This window comes from Apostichopus japonicus, chromosome 19 (assembly GCF_037975245.1).
Source record: "Apostichopus japonicus isolate 1M-3 chromosome 19, ASM3797524v1, whole genome shotgun sequence".
Classification (NCBI taxonomy): domain Eukaryota; kingdom Metazoa; phylum Echinodermata; class Holothuroidea; order Aspidochirotida; family Stichopodidae; genus Apostichopus; species Apostichopus japonicus.
This window is the reverse complement of record NC_092579.1, coordinates 1,668,883-1,694,452: the sequence shown is the minus strand read 5'-3', so window position 1 is coordinate 1,694,452 and position 25,570 is coordinate 1,668,883. Positions and strand designations below refer to the sequence as shown.

General features: G+C 35.9%; 4 protein-coding genes across 4 annotated transcripts; all 4 read left to right on the top strand.

Moving 5' to 3' along the window:
* Nucleotides 1–5,494: 5,494 nt before the first annotated feature.
* LOC139960564 (uncharacterized) lies at nt 5,495–9,491 on the top strand. The gene has a single exon (XM_071959011.1). The coding sequence runs from the start codon at nt 5,841–5,843 to the stop codon at nt 6,870–6,872; it is 1,032 nt and encodes a 343-aa protein (XP_071815112.1). The 5' UTR covers nt 5,495–5,840; the 3' UTR covers nt 6,873–9,491.
* Nucleotides 9,492–13,199: 3,708 nt separating this feature from the next.
* LOC139959714 (uncharacterized) lies at nt 13,200–14,473 on the top strand. Its single transcript, XM_071957530.1, has one exon. The coding sequence runs from the start codon at nt 13,200–13,202 to the stop codon at nt 14,205–14,207; it is 1,008 nt and encodes a 335-aa protein (XP_071813631.1). The 3' UTR covers nt 14,208–14,473.
* A 476-nt stretch (nt 14,474–14,949) lies between these two features.
* On the top strand, nt 14,950–18,513 carry LOC139960548 (uncharacterized). The gene has a single exon (XM_071958994.1). The coding sequence runs from the start codon at nt 15,296–15,298 to the stop codon at nt 16,613–16,615; it is 1,320 nt and encodes a 439-aa protein (XP_071815095.1). The 5' UTR covers nt 14,950–15,295; the 3' UTR covers nt 16,616–18,513.
* Nucleotides 18,514–20,832: 2,319 nt separating this feature from the next.
* LOC139959713 (uncharacterized) lies at nt 20,833–25,325 on the top strand. Its single transcript, XM_071957529.1, has 7 exons — nt 20,833–21,038; nt 21,441–21,506; nt 21,683–21,773; nt 22,288–22,581; nt 23,304–23,474; nt 24,771–24,947; nt 25,291–25,325. Exons 1-7 carry the CDS (start codon nt 20,913–20,915, stop codon nt 25,323–25,325), a joined length of 960 nt encoding a protein of 319 aa, XP_071813630.1. The 5' UTR covers nt 20,833–20,912.
* The last annotated feature ends 245 nt before the right edge of the window (nt 25,326–25,570 follow it).

Sequence of the window (25,570 nt, the reverse complement as noted above, 5' to 3'; positions counted from 1 at the left end):
GGTATTGACAAATTCTAGAGATAAATCCCAGAATGACAATATCAAGTTGAAAATAATAAACATTGATTTATCCCTGTTGTTGTATTAGGCTTCAGAGCAAATATATATCTTGTATTTCACAAGAAACGTAAAATTTGAGTCAGCCTGAAGTTAAGACCCCGTACGTGCCATATTAAAGGTGTGTTATTATTAATTTTTTATCACTTTCTAACTTATAATTTCCCTGCTGTTTTCAAAATATATTGGTTATTCCAATCAGATTCCTGTTGTTGATTTAACTTTAATAAATTCAGATAAGATATATTAGATTGCAAGGGTATATTTTTAAATTTAATGTTCTGCTTAATTGTTATGCAAATGATTGAATTCGATGTATATTGTCTAGGCGATGAGAAATGTACATGATTAAAGAAATAAAAAAATCACGATGCAGTACTGATTGTTATTCCGTGAAATGTTTCCTTAGTTCCAAAACGAATATCAGTAGCTTTACAAGGTGAGCTTTGTCTCTGCAATTGCAAAATCTTCTTAGGCAAGTTGTCTTTAATCCTTCTGTAGTCCTGTCTCAAACTTACAGTTGTACCCTATCGTGGGTATGATGTCCTCCTAAGGTGTTGATCCTTCCCATTCTATGCGATTGTATTTACAGATGGAGTAGCGATTACCCCAAAGAACAGTCTTAGGAAGGTTTGGTCTGCAACAACTGCTTGATACAGTGCGGGTACAGTCTTCCTTGCATTTTAGCAGGCACGACAGACGTAACTGGATTCTTGACTGAGCTTGGGGATGGGGAGGGCGAGTCGCACGTATGAACATTAGGACATTTCAGTCTATAAAAAATGGGTAAATGTCCATGGTTCATCACTTTGAATTGGGGAACATGTGCCATTGATTCCCCCGGTATCCTTCGTCTTGCCTCTCTTCATCGCTTGAACGATTGAAGGTTCACACCAAAAATAGTCTACTTTTCAATGACGGGTAGTTTTCACTAAAGACAATAGGCAATTATTCTGGTTGGATTTTTCACAAATGTGGCAGACACTTAGTTTATAAAAAGCAAAATGAGTAGAATAACCTTAAAGTATACATTGCAGCTGAGGAGAAATGGTGGTGGTGGTGGGGGGATGAGGGTGATTCAACTCTATCCGTTCGTGTGAAACATTGCGCTTCTAGTAAATTCAGTGAAGTAGTTGATAATGTTACATATAAAATATGGTAATCTAGCAAGGTTTACCTTGCTGTTTCATTACTGATTTTACTTTTGGTTTGCCTATTATTCACTCATTCTTCACTAAATTGCTATTGATCAATGTTAAATGAACAAAGACATATGATACATACAAAGCATTGTTAAAGTATATTCATTTAAGTTTCATTATTAAAATTTAAAAATTAACGTGTTTTTCTTTCAACCAAATTAAGTCAGTTATAATGAGTGTAACGTTCAAAGTACGAATCGATGTATGAAATATTCTTGTCACAAGAAATGATGAATGCATTTAGTTGATATGGCGAGTAATAGAAGAAGAAAACGTTTTTCCCGTATCATTTCCATCTCCCCCCGCCCCCACCCCCCACCCCTCCATCTCGCCCAACTTCTTCCCGCCTGTCATTAAGTATTTAAATAACCAATCACGTTGACGGCTAACATCCTTGATTGACTCTTCCCAAGCATTTTACCGTATATTTATACGAGCAAAAGGTGTGTTAAAGAACCAATGCATTGGCGGAAAATACTGACAAAAAGATGGCTTTCCAATATCGTTTTCTGTTGTTCAGCAAACGACTTTGTTATAACTTGTGTCCAAATTTGTCTATAAATGTCCGGCAAATTACCACTTCTTTCAATCTGGATGCAAAACAGTGCTCGAATTCAGTGACCGATAGATCCCAGGCAATTTGGATCAGGAAAAGTTAGAAATTGCATTGGTTTTCATAAAAACGGCAGGCCGCCATGATAATTTTCAGCGTTGAAAAGGTACGATAGCAGCTATTTTCAATATTGAAAAGTCACCAAAACATTTTTTTTTTGACAGAAATTAAAGAAAACAAAAACACATTATGCCTCCTTTACGCACTTTTGAGTTAGCATATTTTAGACGCCCGATTAAGAACTAGAAGTTTATTGGTGGAGATCATCACCATCTAAAGCACGATCGGCAATTCTAAATATCACAAAGGTATGACACCCAATGGCCGGTGTTTTTCATAGCAGAACCGCCACTGGTAAGGCGTTGGGTGTGTGGTGCGGGGAGGGGGGTATGCGCAGATAGCATTTTGCAGCCGGTATCGTCGGTTAGTTTGAGCCCTCTATGGGATATTCTCACAGGGGAAGCTGAAGCGTTAGCTATAGTCAGTATATGTATCCTCAACGTGGGTTGTATAAGCACGGAGGTATTACAGAGGGGTTATCCACCACAGCCCTGGTATATAACCCAGGGACGATAAATAATGAAATCTTATTTAGGATAAACTTTTTGGTAAGGATTTTGATGTAATTTGTCTGTCAGAGAAAAAAGGATGAATATGATGCTGGTCAAATGCATCTTAATATTTTGAGATAACTTGCGCTAAAAAAGATGACAGATACGATATGCCACTGTGGCTGTCACTGTCACTCCACGAAATAATTGTTATAGTTTAGAGTACTTGTCAGGCAAATATAGCGTTGTAGAATCACATCTCTAGACACACGCCTTCTAATCATGACACTTATCACGATCACACCATAGTCCATCTGTTATGTTTACAATATCACATCACATGTCGGCCATATCAGTAAAATATCCCCGGAATATGCATATTGCATGTTTTTCTTTGCGAAATGGTTCCACGAGCCGCGTTGTTGGCTTTAAAAACCAACTTGCGGTGACTAGAAATATATGCGACCACCAGTGATCTAAGCTGCTTACATCGTGAAAATCATGATCAAATCGATTTAACGGAGATATTCACTCAGTCTGATGATACTGAGAGTGATAAATATTGCCAGGGTCCAAGCTCCCTCGCTCTCTCTCTCTCGTTTTAATTTAAATTCCATGGCAAGTTGCCAAATCCTTAACGTTAACGTTGAGGTGATTTCTTCAGCATGTCAGCAAGTTTAGAACAAAATCATGAATGTGTCACAATAGGGTTTTATGTGTCATCATTCGTCTACTTCATGTTGCAATCAACTATGTAATGCATTTGAAAAGGTTTTATTGAAAACAATATTACCGAGTTACTTTTTTTATGATTTTTTTATTTGACTACAATTGAAGCATTATTCAGGCGAGTCTAAGTCATTTGACAAATCCCACATCAATGTTGACATATTCACAAACAGCGATGAAGATGGAACTATCTCGGATATTTCGCTTATCTTCCTATTGCTTCCTTGTTTTTTTGTTAAGTTGCTTAACAATTTTCTGTTCAGGAGTTCTAATAACCTACTGTAAATGTAACGGGACTTCCATTGCATGTAATAACTTACACTTGAACAATATCTCAAATAATTCATTAGACGAGAATTGCCGGGATATTATTACTGGAAAATCTATCCTCACGCTAAATCTAAGTCATAATGAGTTTTCTTCCTTTCTGGATCTTAATCTCGCTACGACCGTAACCACTGTTGATATTAGTTTTAACAAGATTATCAATCTTGCATTGCCGCATCCTTCAAAGGAATTCTGCGGAGGACTGGAATCCCTTAATTTCAGTTTCAACCAAATAACGTCTATAACGGAGGAATCATTGCGAGGAATGGTGAAACTTGCAACCCTGGATCTGAGTAATAATTACATTTCTGTTTTATCCTCTGAGCCATTTTCTAGTCTTTTTAAATTGGAGTACTTAAACTTGAGTTTTAACATTATTTCAAGATTAAGCCTGCAAGCACCCCAGCTGTTAAAGGAGATCAATCTAAACGCAAACTGTCTGAACACTATAACAATTGACACTAACTTCCTTAAATTTATTTATCTCTCTTGCAATCTGTTTACCAGCGTTCCTATTCTGAACTGCACCCATAAGTCGAATGTATATATTGGAGGTAACCAATTTGATTGCAGCGATGAATTCCCCATCCGGCACCAAAATTCGACAACATGCAATTATATCTGTATTCCTGAAGTTCAGTGTAAGAACAGCTGCAATGAAAACAAAATCATAATCAGTAGTGGTAAGGGGAAGACAACGAGCTCAGAGAATTCACCAAACGACCAAGCTTATAGTACTCACATTAATGATAGTTGGATGAGTACTCTTGTATTAGATGCCACAACAACAACAGCTACTTCACAAAGCTTCGAAATTGGTGGTAACAATGCTAGCCAAAGTAGTAAAGGAGAAAACACATTTCTAGGTACATCCAAATCATTTTGGTGTGTTGTCGCTGTTTCTGGAGCTACTTTCATATTACTTTTTCTAACTTTATATAAGTGGTATTTAACGAAGAAAGAATTTCTTCGTTACTCTCGCCAAGACGAAGTGTATGGACTTCCTGCTATGAGTCATAGATGTCCAAGGACCAGTCCTGAATTAATCGCAATGCAAAGGTTCCAGGATGCTCACGAATCACAACCATCCGTTACAGGTTTAGGGGAATTGTCATTTAACGAAAACAACCTCGGTAGAGTAAATACACGCATCATGGCAACCACTGTAAACGAAAATGATATTATGAAACAGTCTGTTGGAGCTTCCAGGGTTGTGGTATTGAGACCAAAGCGATCTTTAACTCGAACACGTACTATCTGGAGTTGGATCTAACGTGGTTCCAATTACATTTGAATTAAGTGATGTGGAAAATTACTACATTCTACATACAAAAGTTACAGTAGGCTTCGTGTGAATTTCGTTAGTAAACCGTAGGGCCTATATGCAGGGCTGCGCAGTGACATAAACGTTTGTAAAGTATATAACAATGGGTACGTACGCAACCGTAGAACCCTGACCGACATTTTGACATTAGACAATTGTGTGATTGCAAATTATTTTGTGAATTGGTGATCAATAACTCAATGAAATGCATCATTAGTATTCAGTCGTACGCCACCATCACCGATTTTTATTTTTTCGCTTCAGTAATGTGTAAGTGCGACACGCATATATAGAGTTTAAATGCTTTCGCCAACTGATTTGATTGTTCGGCTAAAGGAATGATGTTGAAGAACATGCTTTTCTTTTGTTAGATGTTTTAGTAGTTTTATGCTTTGTTGTTCTTATTGTTTGTATTGTCTTACATTTTTTCCTGCAACAATGTATTTTCTCTGTTGGATACAATAATGTTTACCAAATCATACCACTCGATTAGCTATATATTAGCCTGCAGAAGACAATAAAGTATGTATAGGTCTATTGTTCATCAAGAGACCCTTTATGACAAGCACTTGCAAAATTAAAACGAATATGAAAGCAGCTCTTTAAACGATACTTTCAAATAATCGAGCTTTGCCAAGGGAACAATGAACAACGTAATAGCCAGTTATCATAACATCATAAAAAACGTATGTTATATCCTAAGTACGACACGACTCGCTGAAGGAATTGCAGAATGAGCTCGTCATTTGTTTGAATCTTTGATCTGTGGCTTTAATCTCTTATCAATTTAATGTAATCGTTATCTGACGCAGTAATCTGAATATGACCGACTTTTTGAATGCAACGGTAATTGAAGACTGTTGGAAACATATCGAATGCGGAGATTTCCCTCGTCATAACAATCAGTCTTTGCAATAACAAGTGCTAGAAGAAGTGCAAAGGTTATAACATTAGAGGCAACCATTATGTTATCATGAAAGTATTATTCGAATCAGCTCATTAATGACTATACGGATATCTGGCATATTGGATTCAAAATGGAAAAATTGCGGAATGCTTTCATCTACCTTAATTCTATGTTATTAGCCGTTTCACTAAACCTTTCGTATATGGATTTTGTAATCTCTTGTCAGTGTAATGTGAGTGTTATCCTATGCAGTAATCTGAATATGACCAGCTTTTCGAACGCATCGTTACAGGAAGACTGTTGGAAGCATATCGAAAGCGGAGATTTTCTGAGTCTTTATTTACGCCAAAATGAAATATCTTCCTTTCCTGATTTGAATCTTCAAATTGCCGTAAGGTTTTTAGATTTAAGCTTGAACAAAATTAAAGATCTTAGAAATCATTTAGTGGAAGAGAATCGAGAATTACAATACCTTAACTTAAGCTTCAATGAAATTACTGAAATACAAGATGGCGCATTTCTTGGAATGATGAAACTAACCGACCTGGATCTTTCTAATAACAATATTTCTAACATATCGAGAGAGGCTTTCTCTAATCTTATTAAGTTGGAGTCCTTAAACTTGAGTTATAATCATATATCAATATTTAAAGCGAAAACACCTACTTTATTGCGATTTCTAAATCTGAGCAGAAACAACCTACAAGATATAGCAAATGACAATATCAGCTTACAAGCTTTGGATCTTACCTGTCACAAATTGAAAAATATTTCTTTCTTAAACTGCATTAAGAAAACAAAAGTTTACGTAGGAGGTAATCCGTTTGATTGTAGCAACGAATATCATGGCCCCAATCCGAAGCAAACTCAATGCGACTATACATGTGATCCTGATATTGAATGTGTAAAAGAAGGTACATCAGAACCGATTTGCACTAGTACAGTTCAGACAACGTATTTCCTAGACTCTGTGACCATCACATACATGACAAGAGATGTTTCCACCATACCAACAGATCAGATGCCAGTTCACGACGATTCGTTGGTGTGGTATATCTTGGGTATTTCGGGGATAATTTTGGCAATCCTCGTAGCCACCAACTTTGCTATAGTATATCAGTGGTACTCAACAAATCAATATTATATATATAGATATATATAAACATACACACATATATATATATATATATATTTATATATATATATATATATATATATATATATATATATATAGAAAAATAAAATTTAGGGAAAACCAGAGAATTAAGATATGAATCATAATTGACAAATAAGGAGTAAAGTTTTAGAAAATATATTGGAATTTTCGGTCCCCCTGGGACCTTCGTCAGCAATACTTGGTAGTCGAATGAAAAATACAAAAATGTAACACAATGAAAGTATGACGCTAGATAAATGTAAGTTGCAAAGATGGAATTAGAACCAAATAAACCATGACTTTACAGGAAGCGGATTAAGGAGCAAAGAACGGATTACACATGTTTGTAGAACTGATAGCTGTTAAGGGGTCCCAAGTCTTTATTGAGGCCGGTGATGTGAGACTAAATACGAAAGATCCAATCGATGTCTTTACGTTTACGTTCAGTGGTGGATTTGTTGTTCGAGGCGATTAAAATGCATTTTAGGTTTTATGACTATGAAGATTGAAATGTTCAGAAAAGGAGAACCCTGCAAAATTATCACAAATAGTTTTTTTGTGATTATTAAAACGTAAGCGGAACCGGGATCCTGTTTCACCTACATAATTGCCCTCTTTGCAAAGTACACAGTAGAAAATGTGAATAACAATAATAGAATCATAAGAGAGGGAAGGGGTGTTAGACTATAGTCAACATTGGGAATTTCTACCTCGGTGCCTGGGGTAATATGGGGGCATATTTGGCATCGAGGTTTAATGCAAAGGAAATTGCCTGCGGAGGTAGACACAGAGTAAGGAAGTCTGGAGGAAATGAGTTGGAATCTAAGGTTGGGGGGTTGACGAAATGCTAGCACGGGTGTACCATAAACGATTCTCCTACAGACCGATCTTCTTGGAATACAGCATCTTGGAATACAGTATCTAGCGCCATACTCTCATTATTTTACATTTTGTTCTTTTCATTCGACTGCGGAGTATTTCTTACGAAGGTTCCACGGGGACCGAAAATTCCAGGTTTATTTTCTAAACATTTACTCCTTATTTGTCAAATATGAGTCATATCTGATTTCTCCGGTTTTCTCTAATGATATTTTCTTTTGGAGTGAACGTGGATTTTCGTTATATATATTATATATATATATATATATATTTATATATATATATATATATATAAATATATATATGGATAGATATATATATGATATATATATATATATATATATATATATATATTTACACAGGATGCATATTTAAAAGGGACTACATTATTTGGCTTCAAAACTGCAATAAATCATTGTTGAATCCTCTATTTTTCAAAACCGACCGAGGCATTTCTGAAATTATGACTGGTAAATTGATCAAATTTCTTCATTGCTTAACAAAAATAAAGAACAATTGTAAGTAGTTAAAGATTCAATGTTATTCTCAGCATATCATGCAGCTTTTTAAAAGAAATACAATTTGTTGATTGATTTAGTAGGAGGTTGCCACGTGCTATAACTTTAATTCTCAACGGTGCCCTAGAAGTAATGTTTAAGTTAGTGTGATAGGCTACTACTGTATTTATATACATAGTTTTATCAAACATTTATCAACGTCACATAAGTTACTTCTTACTTTGTCTTTGACCGCGGTGCATTGTTAGTAGTTCTGAATATGCCATGTTTATAAGTTTGATAGTGCAAATAGTTTCTTAGATACTAGCCCAGAATATTTGAAAGAGCAAAACAAATGTCAGCGGCTATGTTCAGTTTTAATTATTTTGTGTTCACTTGTATGATTTGTTATAGATTAAATTATGTTCAGATAAATGAACTAAAGAATCATGTCAGGACAGTCAGTCCCTTCTTAGTTATGTAAAATAAGGGGCAGAGTTTTCCGTCATAGTTGTCCATGTAATTAAGCTAAATGGTAATCAACTGAATTAGACGCACTTTTTTTTAATTCATAAAATATCTATATAGTCAATCTGAAAGCTATAATTTTTACTAGTAATTTAAAATAAAACATTATTTTATAAAACATATTATTTAAAAGGCACAAATAGGGTATTATATATTGTCTCCTGTGGCTCACTAACAATTAAGGTTGCGTCGTAAATCGATATATATATTATGAAGTACATACATTTCTGTTCAGCTGTAGCCAACTATGCTGAGATGTGTAGAATGGGGTTACACGCGGGGGCGTATTGACGGGGGTATTGACAAATTCTAGAGATAAATCCCAGAATGACAATATCAATTTGAAAATAATAAACATTGATTTATCCCTGTTGTTGTATTAGGCTTCAGAGCAAATATATATCTTGTATTTCACAAGAAACGTAAAATTTGAGTCAGCCTGAAGTTAAGACCCCGTACGTTACATACTTAAAGGTGTGTTATTATTAATTTTGTATCACTTTCTAACTTATAATTTCCCTGCTGTTTTCAAAATATATTGGTTATTCCAATCAGATTCCTGTTGTTGATTTAACTTTAATAAATTCAGATAAGATATATTAGATTGCAAGGGTATATTTTTAAATTTAATGTTCTGCTTAATTGTTATGCAAATGATTGAATTCGATGTATATTGTCTAGGCGATGAGAAATGTACATGATTAAAGAAATAAAAAAATCACGATGCAGTACTGATTGTTATTCCGTGAAATGTTTCCTTAGTTCCAAAACGAATATCAGTAGCTTTACAAGGTGAGCTTTGTCTCTGCAATTGCAAAATCTTCTTAGGCAAGTTGTCTTTAATCCTTCTGTAGTCCTGTCTCAAACTTACAGTTGTACCCTATCATGGGTATGATGTCCTCCTAAGGTGTTGATCCTTCCCATTCTGTGCGATTGTATTTACAGATGGAGTAGCGATTACCCTAAAGAACAGTCTTAGGAAGGTTTGGTCTGCAACAACTGCTTGATATATCGGGTGTTGTCTTCCTTGCATTTTAGCAGGCACGACAGACGTAACTGGATTCTTGACTGAGCTTGGGGATGGGGAGGGCGAGTCGCACGTATGAACATTAGGACATTTCAGTCTATAAAATATGGGTAAATGTCCATGGTTCATCACTTTGAATTGGGGAACATGTGCCATTGATTCCCCCGGTATCCTTCGTCTTGCCTCTCTTCATCGCTTGAACGATTGAAGGTTCACACCAAAAATAGTCTACTTTTCAATGACGAGTAGTTTTCACTAAAGACAATAGGCAATTATTCTGGTTGGATTTTTCACAAATGTGAGCAGACACTTAGTTTATAAAAAGCAAAATGAGTAGAATAACCTTAAAGTATACATTGCAGCTGAGGAGAAATGGTGGTGGTGGTGGGGGGATGAGGGGGATTCAACTCTATCCGTTCGTGTGAAACATTGCGCTTCTAGTAAATTCAGTGAAGTAGTTGATAATGTTACATATAAAATATGGTAATCTAGCAAGGTTTACCTTGCTGTTTCATTACTGATTTTACTTTTGGTTTGCCTATTATTCACTCATTCTTCACTAAATTGCTATTGATCAATGTTAAATGAACAAAGACATATGATACATACAAAGCATTGTTAAAGTATATCCATTTAAGTTTCATTATTAAAATTTAAAAATTAACGTGTTTTTCTTTCAACCAAATTAAGTCAGTTATAATGAGTGTAACGTTCAAAGTACGAATCGATGTATGAAATATTCTTGTCACAAGAAATGATGAATGCATTTAGTTGATATGGCGAGTAATAGAAGAAGAAAACGTTTTTCCCGTATCATTTCCATCTCCCCCCGCCCCCACCCCCACCCCGCCCCTCCATCTCGCCCAACTTCTTCCCGCCTGTCATTAAGTATTTAAATAACCAATCACGTTGACGGCTAACATCCTTGATTGACTCTTCCCAAGCATTTTACCGTATATTTATACGAGCAAAAGGTGTGTTAAAGAACCAATGCATTGGCGGAAAATACTGACAAAAAGATGGCTTTCCAATATCGTTTTCTGTTGTTCAGCAAACGACTTTGTTATAACTTGTGTCCAAATTTGTCTATAAATGTCCGGCAAATTACCACTTCTTTCAATCTGGATGCAAAACAGTGCTCGAATTCAGTGACCGATAGATCCCAGGCAATTTGGATCAGGACAAGTTAGAAATTGCATTGGTTTTCATAAAAACGGCAGGCCGCCATGATAATTTTCAGCGTTGAAAAGGTACGATAGCAGCTATTTTCAATATTGAAAAGTCATCAAAACATTTTTTTGACAGAAATTAAAGAAAACAAAAACACATTATGCCTCCTTTACGCACTTTTGAGTTAGCATATTTTAGACGCCCGATTAAGAACTAGAAGTTTATTGGTGGAGATCATCACCATCTAAAGCACGATCGGCAATTCTAAATATCACAAAGGTATGACACCCATTGTCGTCAATGGCCGGTGTTTTTCATAGCAGAACCGCCACTGGTAAGGCGTTGGGTGTGTGGTGCGGGGAGGGGGGTATGCGCAGATAGCATTTTGCAGCCGGTGTCGTCGGTTAGTTTGAGCCCTCTATGGGATATTCTCACAGGGGAAGCTGAAGCGTTAGCTATAGTCAGTATATGTATCCTCAACGTGGGTTGTATAAGCACGGAGGTATTACAGAGGGGTTATCCACCACAGCCCTGGTATATAACCCAGGGACGATAAATAATGAAATCTTATTTAGGATAAACTTTTTGGTAAGGATTTTGATGTAATTTGTCTGTCAGAGAAAAAAGGATGAATATGATGCTGGTCAAATGCATATTAATATTTTGAGATAACTTGCGCTAAAAAAGATGACAGATACGATATGCCACTGTGGCTGTCACTGTCACTCCACGAAATAATTGTTATAGTTTAGAGTACTTGTCAGGCAAATATAGCGTTGTAGAATCACATCTCTAGACACACGCCTTCTAATCATGTCACTTATCACGATCACACCATAGTCCATCTGTTATGTTTACAATATCACATCACATGTCGGCCATATCAATAAAATATCCCCGGAATATGCATATTGCATGTTTTTCTTTGCGAAATGGTTCCACGAGCCGCGTTGTTGGCTTTAAAAACCAACTTGCGGTGACTAGAAATATATGCGACCACCAGTGATCTAAGCTGCTTACATCGTGAAAATCATGATCAAATCGATTTAACGGAGATATTCACTCAGTCTGATGATACTGAGAGTGATAAATATTGCCAGGGTCCAAGCTCCCTCGCTCTCTCTCTCTCGTTTTAATTTAAATTCCATGGCAAGTTGCCAAATCCTTAACGTTAACGTTGAGGTGATTTCTTCAGCATGTCAGCAAGTTTAGAACAAAATCATGAATGTGTCACAATAGGGTTTTATGTGTCATCATTCGTCTACTTCATGTTGCAATCAACTATGTAATGCATTTGAAAAGGTTTTATTGAAAACAATATTACCGAGTTACTTTTTTTTATGATTTTTTTATTTGACTACAATTGTATTTAGATATTGCTCATTGTTTCATCATATATTGTTTTCTGTTTCTACAGTGATTCTCAAAGGCAATGCGTGATCGACTAACAACGTCGACTATGATTTATGACGATCACAACTTTTGAAAGTCTACTGAAGTACATAGAGTACAATTGAGATCAACAATCTCTCATGAATAGTAAGATAGAAAATTGCAGTTATAAATAAGTTTATCTTTATATAGAATAACAACAAAGGTATCGCACTCTAATTTCACAGGCAGTGTTAAGCAAATCGCCTCTCATCAATAATACTGTCGAAAGTGATAATGAAATAGAATAATCCAGTTCATAGTCAATTAAATAACTGCGTTATGTGATTGCCAAAAATTAGTTGGCATGACTGAAGCATTATTCAGGCGAGTCTAACTCATTTGACAAATCCCACATCAATGTTGACATATTCACAAACAGCGATGAAGATGGAAGTATCTCGGATATTTCGCTTATCTTCCTATTGCTTCCTTGTTTTTTTGTTAAGTTGCTTAACAATTTTCTGTTCAGGAGTTCTAATAACCTACTGTAAATGTAACGGGACTTCCATTGCATGTAATAACTTACACTTGAACAATATCTCAAATAATTCATTAGACGAGAATTGCCGGGATATTATTACTGGAAAATCTATCCTCACGCTAAATCTAAGTCATAATGAGTTTTCTTCCTTTCTGGATCTTAATCTCGCTACGACCGTAACCACTGTTGATATTAGTTTTAACAAGATTATCAATCTTGCATTGCCGCATCCTTCAAAGGAACTCTGCGGAGGACTGGAATCCCTAAATTTCAGTTTCAACCAAATAACGTCTATAACGGAGGAATCATTGCGAGGAATGGTGAAACTTGCAACCCTGGATCTGAGTAATAATTACATTTCTGTTTTATCCTCTGAGCCATTTTCTAGTCTTTTTAAATTGGAGTACTTAAACTTGAGTTTTAACATTATTTCAAGATTAAGCCTGCAAGCACCCCAGCTGTTAAAGGAGATCAATCTAAACGCAAACTGTCTGAACACTATAACAATTGACACTAACTTCCTTAAATTTATTTATCTCTCTTGCAATCTGTTTACCAGCGTTCCTATTCTGAACTGCACCCATAAGTCGAATGTATATATTGGAGGTAACCAATTTGATTGCAGCGATGAATTCCCCATCCGGCACCAGAATTCGACAACATGCAATTATATCTGTATTCCTGAAGTTCAGTGTAAGAACAGCTGCAATGAAAACAAAATCATAATCAGTAGTGGTAAGGGGAAGACAACGAGCTCAGAGAATTCACCAAACGACCAAGCTTATAGTACTCACATTAATGATAGTTGGATGAGTACTCTTGTATTAGATGCCACAACAACAACAGCTACTTCACAAAGCTTCGAAATTGGTGGTAACAATACTAGCCAAAGTAGTAAAGGAGAAAACACATTTCTAGGTACATCCAAATCATTTTGGTGTGTTGTCGCTGTTTCTGGAGCTACTTTCATATTACTTTTTCTAACTTTATATAAGTGGTATTTAACGAAGAAAGAATTTCTTCGTTACTCTCGCCAAGACGAAGTGTATGGACTTCCTGCTATGAGTCATAGATGTCCAAGGACCAGTCCTGAATTAATCGCAATGCAAAGGTTCCAGGATGCTCACGAATCACAACCATCCGTTACAGGTTTAGGGGAATTGTCATTTAACGAAAACAACCTCGGTAGAGTAAACACACGCATCATGGCAACCACTGTAAACGAAAATGATATTATGAAACAGTCTGTTGGAGCTTCCAGGGTTGTGGTATTGAGACCAAAGCGATCTTTAACTCGAACACGTACTATCTGGAGTTGGATCTAACGTGGTTCCAATTACATTTGAATTAAGTGATGTGGAAAATTACTACATTCTACATACAAAAGTTACAGTAGGCTTCGTGTGAATTTCGTTAGTAAACCGTAGGGCCTATATGCAGGGCTGCGCAGTGACATAAACGTTTGTAAAGTATATAACAATGGGTACGTACGCAACCGTAGAACCCTGACCGACATTTTGACATTAGACAATTGTGTGATTGCAAATTATTTTGTGAATTGGTGATCAATAACTCAATGAAATGCATCATTAGTATTCAGTCGTACGCCACCATCACCGATTTTTATTTTTTCGCTTCAGTAATGTGTAAGTGCGACACGCATATATAGAGTTTAAATGCTTTCGCCAACTGATTTGATTGTTCGGCTAAAGGAATGATGTTGAAGAACATGCTTTTCTTTTGTTAGATGTTTTAGTAGTTTTATGCTTTGTTGTTCTTATTGTTTGTATTGTCTTACATTTTTTCCTGCAACAATGTATTTTCTCTGTTGGATACAATAATGTTTACCAAATCATACCACTCGATTAGCTATATATTAGCCTGCAGAAGACAATAAAGTATGTATAGGTCTATTGTTCATCAAGAGACCCTTTATGACAAGCACTTGCAAAATTAAAACGAATATGAAAGCAGCTCTTTAAACGATACTTTCAAATAATCGAGCTTTGCCAAGGGAACAATGAACAACGTAATAGCCAGTTATCATAACATCATAAAAAACGTATGTTATATCCTAAGTACGACACGACTCGCTGAAGGAATTGCAGAATGAGCTCGTCATTTGTTTGAATCTTTGATCTGTGGCTTTAATCTCTTATCAATTTAATGTAATCGTTATCTGACGCAGTAATCTGAATATGACCGACTTTTTGAATGCAACGGTAATTGAAGACTGTTGGAAACATATCGAATGCGGAGATTTCCCTCGTCATAACAATCAGTCTTTGCAATAACAAGTGCTAGAAGAAGTGCAAAGGTTATAACATTAGAGGCAACCATTATGTTATCATGAAAGTATTATTCGAATCAGCTCATTAATGACTATACGGATATCTGGCATATTGGATTCAAAATGGAAAAATTGCGGAATGCTTTCATCTACCTTAATTCTATGTTATTAGCCGTTTCACTAAACCTTTCGTATATGGATTTTGTAATCTCTTGTCAGTGTAATGTGAGTGTTATCCTATGCAGTAATCTGAATATGACCAGCTTTTCGAACGCATCGTTACAGGAAGACTGTTGGAAGCATATCGAAAGCGGAGATTTTCTGAGTCTTTATTTACGCCAAAATGAAATATCTTCCTTTCCTGATTTGAATCTTCAAATTGCCGTAAGGTTTTTAGATTTAAGCTTGAACAAAATTAAAGATCTTAGAAATCATTTAGTGGAAGAGAATCGAGAATTACAATACCTTAACTTAAGCTTCAATGAAATTACTGAAATACAAGATGGCGCATTTCTTGGAATGATGAAACTAACCGACCTGGATCTTTCTAATAACAATATTTCTAACATATCGAGTGAGGTTTTCTCCAATCTTATTAAGTTGGAGTCCTTAAACTTGAGTTATAATCATATATCAATATTTAAAGCGAAAACACCTACTTTATTGCGATTTCTAAATCTGAGCAGAAACAACCTACAAGATATAGCAAATGACAATATCAGCTTACAAGCTTTGGATATTACCTGTCACAAGTTGAAAAATATTTCTTTCTTAAACTGCATTAAGAAAACAAAAGTTTACGTAGGAGGTAATCCGTTTGATTGTAGCAACGAATATCATGGCCCCAGTCCGAAACAAACTCAATGCGACTATACATGTGATCCTGATATTGAATGTGTAAAAGAACGTACATCAGAAACGATTGGTACTAGTACAGTTCAGACAACGTATTTCCTAGACACTGTGACCACCACATACATGACAAGAGATGTTTCCACCATACCAACAGATCAGATGCCAGTTCACGACGATTCGTTGGTGTGGTATATCTTGGGTATTTCGGGGATAATTATGGCAATCCTTGTAGCCACCCTCTTTGCTACTTTATATCAGTGGTACTCTACAAAGAAAAAATTTCGTCGCTATGCTCGCCAAGATGAAGTATATGGAAGACATGTTGAGTGTGACCCAAGTCAAACCACGAGTGTTGAATTGGTCACAGTGCAGAAGTTCAAAGAAGATCTCTCGCAACAAACGTACTCTCGAAGGACTGAGACAGTCAAGGGAAACGAAGCCAGTACGTCAAGCCCACCTTTGAGTACAGACACAAATACTGGCAACGAACATCATATCAACAACGACCAGGTTCCTGGGCCGTTAACGGCTGTGTTGAGATCAAACACCCATAAGAATCGATCACGCAATGCTTGGAGTTGGATATAATTGTCACATTAAGCTCTCCGTTTAACATTTGATTATATCCTTTTCTATTGCGGTGACACTCATATTTAAAAGAAATATCTCGTAAATGTATTAAACGTGATTCGTTATTCCTTATGATAATTATACAGTACACATGATAGGGATACTTTTACTCGAAGGGGGAAGTCATTATAGTAATATATGTCATGTATTTGGCTTTAAACCACTGACATTTGCTTATTATCAGCTGCAAAGCAATTTAGACTTATAAAAAGAGAAACAACTATTTTCCTTTGGCTTTGAACTGTGCCACTGTCGTTTACAAATTGTTATAAAAAAAAGCTCTGTCGAAAGCCAAAGCTTAAGAGAGAGCTAGCGTAGTTTATTTTCCCTTGGCATGGCGTTAGAAGTTTTATGTATAAATATTGTTATTTTTTGGCTAGATCAACTAAGAGCAATCTTGATATAGAGAATGAAATGTAGCATTTGATGATTTGTATCATGTAGTGGGTAATGGTTTTTCGAATGCACCTGGCAACATTTGACTCAACGACGGATATCAGTTAAAGTGATTTTTTTAAAATAAATTTCAATTACTATCGCTAAACAATAATAAATTTCAGTGAACATTCCTACGAATTTGTAACTACATGTAGTTCACGGAATATTTAAAAGTATACCTAGCCATGTGAATGTGTCTTTATGATATGTATAACTGTATCTGTATGATATGTGAAACTGTATATGTAGATATGTATATTGAAAAGGAAGCAGTGATTATGTGAACATAAATCAGCAGATTTGATTATTACGCCGGATGCATGCGCGGTGTATCAATTGTTGAAAGGTAACTTAAACATTTAAAGTAAAACTTCCCTTGGCGAAATTAAGTTTTAGTTTCACTCCAACTAAGCTTCAATAAATATTTGCAAATAACTAAGATATATCTATTTATAAATTGTTATCAATTTAAAGGTTTATTCTACTATCCCTTAATACTGTATATTTTGTGATGTTAACTTGTTCCACTCAGGGACATATTTATGATTAAAACAAATTTAAAAAGAAAAAAACAAAACAAAGTCCACCAGATTTAAAGTTAATTCATAGGTTGCGTTATATGATGTTAGATATTCTAATCTAAAGTTGCTAGAGTGAAACAATCATAAGCACGGAAGGATGGGTGAATATAGCTTTCGTAAACTTTCGCAGAAAGGAGGAAATCAATGTGTCTCGTGAGCACTAAAACAGCTTAGAATGTAATTTGAAAGTGATCTGATGTTTTCGTATACTTAAAAAAGTTAAAAGACACTTTCTTATGGGGTACAGTGCATTCCATTCTAACACACTTCCCCTTTCCTCTGTCGCGTCTCTAATTAATATCTTCAATAAGGGACATGCCTGGTACACGACTGACTAACATTGCTGCTACATGTGTGCCTGTTGCCCTATAATTGCATTTTACATTGCCAAAGACCATAGTTTGGTATTAACGTCGTCAATAGAACGCTTTTAATTTATTGCTTCGAAGCCCAACAATGTATTGATAATACATTCATTATTGATATTCCATGACTTAGTTTTCATGCAAATTGGGTAGTCTAAAAATGGCAGTTTACAACACCAACACTCTCCAAATTGCCTCCGAGACTCATATATCTACAGAGTTAGGGCTCAGATGGTCTATAGCATGCGGTCATGTTTTGAAAGACAAACAAAGTTTTGTTTAGCCACATAGTAGGCCTAGCAAATAGGCATTGTGGAGAATGAATTGCACATTTTTCATGTTATACAAGTACTTTAATGTTCTATCTCTCTTTTTTTTTAACATTTTGAAGTAATAATTACTATTATTTTTAAACAGTATACTAATGTACTAACAAATTGTAAATCGTGACATAAATTGTTATAGACACTAAAAAGAGAATTTTCTGCTTTGAGTAATAACTGTTTGTGTGTTTTGCTTTGTCTGCGATTATTTTTCTTCTACATTCAATATTTATTTTCTTTCTGTAACCCAGCTTGTTACTGTCACAACTTCAAATGTTGAAAACAAGTTCATAGCCACACTGAACTGTCAAAAAGCTGTCAGAGGATTTTAAAGGGTATTGTATACCTCATCGTTGCACTAAATTCCTGCTGAAAACTAATACGATATGTTAGTGAAACAAAACGGTTTACTTATTGATACTCCCAGATGATAATTTGAATGCCTGTTTGAGTTCGGTTGCCATGATATCTACGAAAAGGTGTAGGAACTTTCTCAAATTTGGAAGAGGGGGGGGGGGGGTTGGTGGCGGAAATTCTGCAAATTAGATGAAAGGAATAAAGAATATTTCCCAACCGAAGCACCGAAGGAATAAACTTGACGTCGAGTGGGGATCATCCGGAAATAATTTTAAATTTCAATACCTTTAGATGCGATTTCTTGGAACCTGACACCCAGCGATAGTACACAAATTCCCCCTATACCCTCCTTAGACCCATCATTGCGCATATATATGATACCCTAATGGGAGTTGTTATAAATTATCTCTTCAGTTTGCAACTTCTCTTATCTTTGCAATGTTCAACATAACGCTCATGGGGTAATTTCTAAAAACCATGTGAGCAATCACTACAGACCGACTTCAAGACCAATTATTCATCCTATCATTAACACGTATTGCAATAAAGGCAGTGATTCTGCTGTAACCAGTGAGGCACTCATGTGACACAAATATCCTTCCAAGGGGATCTACACACAGCAAGAAGCTTAAGCTTTGCTTACCTCCAAGATAAAATGTAACCCTTTCTCAAATACTTGGATCTCATGAATTATTTTGCTTAACAATGACTGGAGACAACAAAGGAAACAATAGCAAAGGACATGCGATAGCTACAATACAAAGCAAGCAGTCAATGGCCGAAGTCGCGTCTATGGTTACAGCTGATCTCTTCGAGAGTTAAAGGCACAACTGTGTGTGACCAAAGCTATTGAACGCAAATTTAGCAGCCTCTTAGAGCAAATAGATGAGCATGAATGAAGACTATTTGCAGTCGAAAATAAACTAGACCATAAAACAAGCGACTACAAGAAACTGGCAGAAAAATTCAATTCAACAACTTAGAAAAAGCCCCACTATCACAAAATGCTGTACTTAAAAGTACTGAACAATACTCCCGAAGAAACAGCGTACGAATTACCGGAATCAACCAAGTTAAAGGTGAAGACACAAATCAAATTGTAAAGAAACTTGCAGCAGAAAAGCTATATGTAACCATTACCGACCCAGACATAGACAGATCTCACCGAGTAGGAACGACAAAGACCCTGGGCAAATAGAGCAATTCTTGTCAAATTCACATCCTACCAATTGAAATCCGTAACGCGAGCAAGCCAGCTTTTAATAACTTTTATACTTGCAATTCAAGCTATCACTTCTATTACACTCGTTCGATGAAAATTTTACACCATCCTTACTCTAGAACTAGTCCCAATCATTCTCAAATTCGTAGCACAGGTGTATCCTTTTGGAATTCTCTTATTCATGTCAATTTTTGCAACACTCGATACAATTAAGCAAAACCAAAACAATACCTACTGCAGAGCAATCCATCTAAGTTATACTTCCTGGTTTTTTCTTATATTTGTAAATATTGTCCCACAATAAGATATAGATTTTTTTCGGTTATCTTTGGGAGGGGGGGGGGTGAGGTGGGTGTTTTACATTGCAATTTCTATGTTACAAAGGGACCAGACGATAAAAGTGTCCACTTATTTCTTGTTCTTCTTCTTCCATCTCACATATATTATTCCCATGCTCTGTATTTACTGTTTACTGCATCTGATACAAATTGCCATGTTGCATTCAAAATATGGTACATTCCCATTTTTGAAGAAGGGAGTTTAAGGTTTTGTCAATCTGCGTCAATGACATCGCAATTATGTTGCAAGGAGATTATGTTCGGTAAAATATTTCTTAGCTATTGTTATCACGGAATCGATATGTAAGAAACTTGCCATAATGCTTAAAATCTGTGGCTGTACTTTAAATTTCAGTGAATACACTTTCAAGTAAACACACGTACTTCGAATGTACCTCTGTAAAGTCATTTTCCCTCAGTTGAAACATAACTCGAAAGTACAAACATTCTTCACAACTTTGGAGAAATTACAATATTGAGACGTGATGGTATTTTGACCAATCGTTTTGCCATATCTAAATTATATAATTTCCTATAATTTCCTTTTAATTTATCAGACGTTTACCGATGTGGTAAGCCCACTGATGTATCCCTTGATCATGTTACATATACGTCACACGGTAACGTTAGCATGACGTTTATCTGGTCTCCTCCGGTACAAGTAAACAATATGAGAACATTAGAGGAATACCGAACACAGCTTCACACGACTGATGGAGACCTGATCCTGTCTCATACCATCCAAATATATGATAGTGTAAGTCCGAAGTTACCTATATCAGAGGGTTTAAATAATAATAAATAAATTACATGGCAGATACGAAAATATGTGTATTACAGATATACTATCAATATGATGGTACTGTTAATGTGACACCCATCCAAAATTAATAAACAGAATTAGCTTAAGGCGCATATCTTCAACACATGCAATGGAAGTATATGGGTTCTGATGGACTAACGGACTGCTATGTGACTGCATGATAATTGTATTATATATCTACACGAGCCTCAGATGTGTCCAAGAGAGATATCAAGATCATCACTACTACTGTGTTAGCTTTTACTGTATGAGTCGTTCTGAGAAAGAAGTTCAACAATGCCCAGTGAAAATAGTTTATACTTTAATAATGTTAACATTATTAATTATTTTGAACAGAACCAAGTTAATACGTGGGAAACCATCAGCGCAGAAATTCAAGAAGGCCTTGAGTACAAACTTACGGTTAGATAAAAAACAAATACTTCTATATTTTATTATTCAGATGTCAGTCGAAAGGTACATTTACCATTAATCCACACTACACGTCTCAAGCATCCCATACTATTTTTGTATTTCATTGTTCAGCTCTAGTCGTTTGAATTTTTAATATTTATTATTTTTCCTTGGAAATTTGACAGATCATTCCTTACGTTTCATCAGATTATGCAAATAATCCTGAACCAGGAAGACTTGCCACAAAGTTATTCTTGGCCGAAATTTCCGAAGAAGGTAAATTCGATTACAATTATGTTGGTATGATTTCAAATATATTAGAGGAACACAAATAAGTTCGTATAATTACATTTTAACCTACTAATATACTGTTTTCTTTATTCTCAATGTGCAAAGTTATGCTCACAAAATTGATTGTTTGGTTGAGTTGACTATTGGTTTATAGAATCATCGAATACTTTGCTTGATTGATTGATTGATCGAATTGATTTGATTCGTAGATTGATTGATCAATCCATTAATTGGTTATCGGTCGTTAGGTTGATTTTATTGAATGTCTGATTATTTGGTTGCATTAAATATTGCTTTATAGAATCATCACTTAATTTGCTTGCTTGATTGATCCATTTGATTTGATAGATTGGTTTATCCATCCATTAATTGGTTATCGGTTGTAAGGTTGATTTGATTGAATGTTTGATTATTTGGTTGATTGATTGCATTGATTGTTTCATTGATTGATTGATTGAATGGATTACTGATGGATTAACTGATTGATATTTTCATTTAGATTTCACAGATCATCCCTTCACGACTGAACAAGAGACTGACACAATCGTTCGTGATAATGGAGACGAGGCTAGCATGGGGATCCAACCAAGAAGCTTTGCCCCTGGGCCAAAGCCTACCCCTCAATCCGTCTCATCTACGTCAACAACAATGATCCTAATCATCGGTCTTTTCGCAGTTTTTGTGATTGTTGTTGTTATTGTATGCTTTCTATTGACAAAGAGACGAAGACGCATAAGAAAAGATATTCTAGAGAACCTCCATCTTGAACAAATGTACCAGGAGAAAGCCATTGGTAATATTTTTATGGAAATATTTTAAAAGAAAGTAATAGTTTTTAGAATGGTTTTAGCCAATATGTTGCACGAAGCAGTAGCAATTGATGCACCGGATATACACAGATAACACAGTTGCTATTGTAAATCTTACAGCTTTGTACCAAAGTAAAAAATAGATCGTGCTATCAATCGGCTGTAATCCTAATAGCACATGCTAACATTTTTTTTTTCAGATTTGTCAGCACAATCCAGTATTTAATGTGGTACAAAACTGTAAGATTTACTGGTAATCTTTGTGTGAATCGGCTGATTGATATGAGATACGAACTTAGTGAATATGTGTTGAGCTACATACTTAAATGTTAAATTGTGACACTAAATTAGGTTTAATAAAAATAATGAAATCCCTCCAGTTTTCTATACCACTTTTTAATATTTGAGAAATGACACTTCAGCATCTATCCAAAGGTGTACTTACTGGGATAAACAGGGGATTATGTCAATTTCTCGATCAGAACAAAGCTCAATATGACAACTTATAATACCAGAGATTATAATACTTAAAGCTGAATACCTTTAAAACTGGAATAGCTTTAAACGCCTTACCAAAACTGATATTCTATCATTTTGTTTTGGTAATATCGTGCCTAAGTTCTTGCCTGAAGTCACCATTTTATAAAAAAAAAATATGCTATTCACGGTCTGTGTATGTATTTATGTTTTGTTTTTTTATTTACAGAGAAGACTCGAGAAGTTGATCCCATATTAACAGACAAAGAAATTAGCCACGATAAAGTCATAATCGAGCAAAAGCTAGGGGAAGGTGAATTCGGTGTGGTGCATATGGGCAAGGTCACCGGCATGAAGAATAAAGTTGAAGATGTGACAGTTGCTATTAAAACTACTAAAGGTGATGTAGATATTTATTAATCATCAAACGTACATTTATAATATAAGATAATATAATGTAACAGGATGATGTATCAAGAGAAATGCAAAGCGTTCATAAGTTCATGGAATCCTATTGATGGATGCTACGGGATGTTGATGTTACTTCCACAGAGAGATCCTGTTCAATTTTGTACTAATAGTGCGTTCTGTGTTTCCCCTGAGTTGCTTTAAAAGTAGCAGAAAAGTCCTTTTTCAGTATAAATATATGACATGGAAGAAGTAAGCCTTCAACAATGTGAACAATGAAGGTATTGCTATATTATACAAGCCCTTGTATACGGTAAACGTGTAAAGACCTATACCAGGCGCGGATCCAGAGGGGGGTGCAGGGGGTCCGGACCCCCCCTGCTCTTGGCCAAAAAAAAAAGAGAAAAAAAAAGAGAAAAAAAGAGAGAGAGGTGCTTTGCATGGCTAACTTGAAGGGGGTTCGCTGTTGTACTTAAATATCCAAGAATTTCACAATGGATAGAAGGAAACCCACTCCCCTTAGACCCTAGGATCACTGGAGGCCAAACCCCTCACCCTTCCAGAATCCTGGATCCGGCCCTGCATCAAACAGTGGTGACGGAACGGGAGGGGGATTGGGGGCTAAAGGCATTATGATTTTTGTATCATCTCAACTCATCTGATATGTATTACCATATTTCAGATTGTTTTTTCTCATCAATTGAGAAATTGCAGACATGAGATCCATATTTTCAGGCTAGGTACATGCAGCTTAGAATACTCGGGAAGTGCCGTTTCCGGCCATCTGGATGGTTTGTAAAGCCAAAAATTTTCTGGTACGCTCCGCGCCAACCGATGGCGACGCTCCGCTCAGATAGTCTTACGTTCAGGCGCGGCTGGACCAGTCAGACCCCCCCCCCCTGTCACAAACCCTGCATCCGCCCCTGCTATACCACCTAACTCGAGTGTTACAATAACTTTCAAGATACATGATGGAATTAATAACATAGTTATGACAAATAAAAACTTTGTAAAAACTTGTTTCAAACGAAGTGCTATGGACTGGGGATAGTTTAGGATGATTACGTATACATAACCTACTTAATTTGAGCGTTCATAATCGTCTTTGATAAGAGCAAAAGCGAAACTATCTGTTATTAGAAAAGACTTGCACGACACCAAATATCGATGCTTTATACATATAAGCCTAATTCCGTGCAAATTTGGAATGTAGAGCTGCTATGACATAGTTTTGTCGCCATTCCATTGTTGGTCCAAACCACTTGCAATCATTTATTCGATTTTACAGTTGGAGCATTTTTTGATGTAAAAGAAGACCTGATAAACGAAATGAAACTCATCGCAGAGCTGGGCGACCATGTGAACATCCTCTGTCTTCTTGCCTGCTGCTCAATGAATGAACCGTTCTACCTTATAACAGAATATATGAAGTATGGTGACTTGCTGGGATTCTTACTGCAGAAAGGTAAGTCGCTACACACATGTTACATATTTGTATTTTCTACTTAGAAAGTACTAAAGCATTCAAGCTTAATTATTAATATGTTATGTGGGCGACGAAACGGATGGGGCGTTTGATCAATCATTGTTCGTTTCTTCAGCTTCCTTTAAACTTGAAATTCATACAGCATCAAATATATTTCCAACGTCAAAAAATAGCGATATTTTCCATCCAATTATACAAAAATTTACCAGATCACACATCCCATTTCCAACGTGGATTACTCTTCTTTTTTTCTTACTCGGTGTTAGATTAAGCTTCATTATTCGTTTCCTGTTCCCCTTTGTTTTGTTTTTTATTGGTTCAGTTCAATTTATTTATTATACCCGTGCTGTGGCCTAGTGGATACAGACGGTGGTATGTTAAGCAATGAGGCTTAATAATCGGGAGATTTCGGGTTTGATACCCGACCTGGTCATAGTAAGGCGGGGTTTCATGCAAGAGCAATCTACGATTATATTATATCGATGATTCAAAATGATATCGTCCCTTCCAATACACGGTAAGAACGATGTAGCAAAAAGTGCCCACCATTGGAGAATATTATTACTAGAAATTGGGCAACCAAAGACGGATATTTTATTAGC

Bases quoted from the DNA above. Each gene is read 5' to 3' on its own strand.
- LOC139959713 (XM_071957529.1), top strand. From the start codon at position 20,913: ATGACGTTTATCTGGTCTCCTCCGGTACAAGTAAACAATATGAGAACA. The intron at 21,039-21,440 runs GTAAGTCCGAAG...TATTTTGAACAG, and splicing joins CCATCCAAATATATGATAGT to AACCAAGTTAATACGTGGGA. The intron at 21,507-21,682 runs GTTAGATAAAAA...GAAATTTGACAG, and splicing joins GCCTTGAGTACAAACTTACG to ATCATTCCTTACGTTTCATC.
- LOC139959714 (XM_071957530.1), top strand. From the start codon at position 13,200: ATGGTGAAACTTGCAACCCTGGATCTGAGTAATAATTACATTTCTGTT.
- LOC139960564 (XM_071959011.1), top strand. From the start codon at position 5,841: ATGGAAAAATTGCGGAATGCTTTCATCTACCTTAATTCTATGTTATTA.
- LOC139960548 (XM_071958994.1), top strand. From the start codon at position 15,296: ATGGAAAAATTGCGGAATGCTTTCATCTACCTTAATTCTATGTTATTA.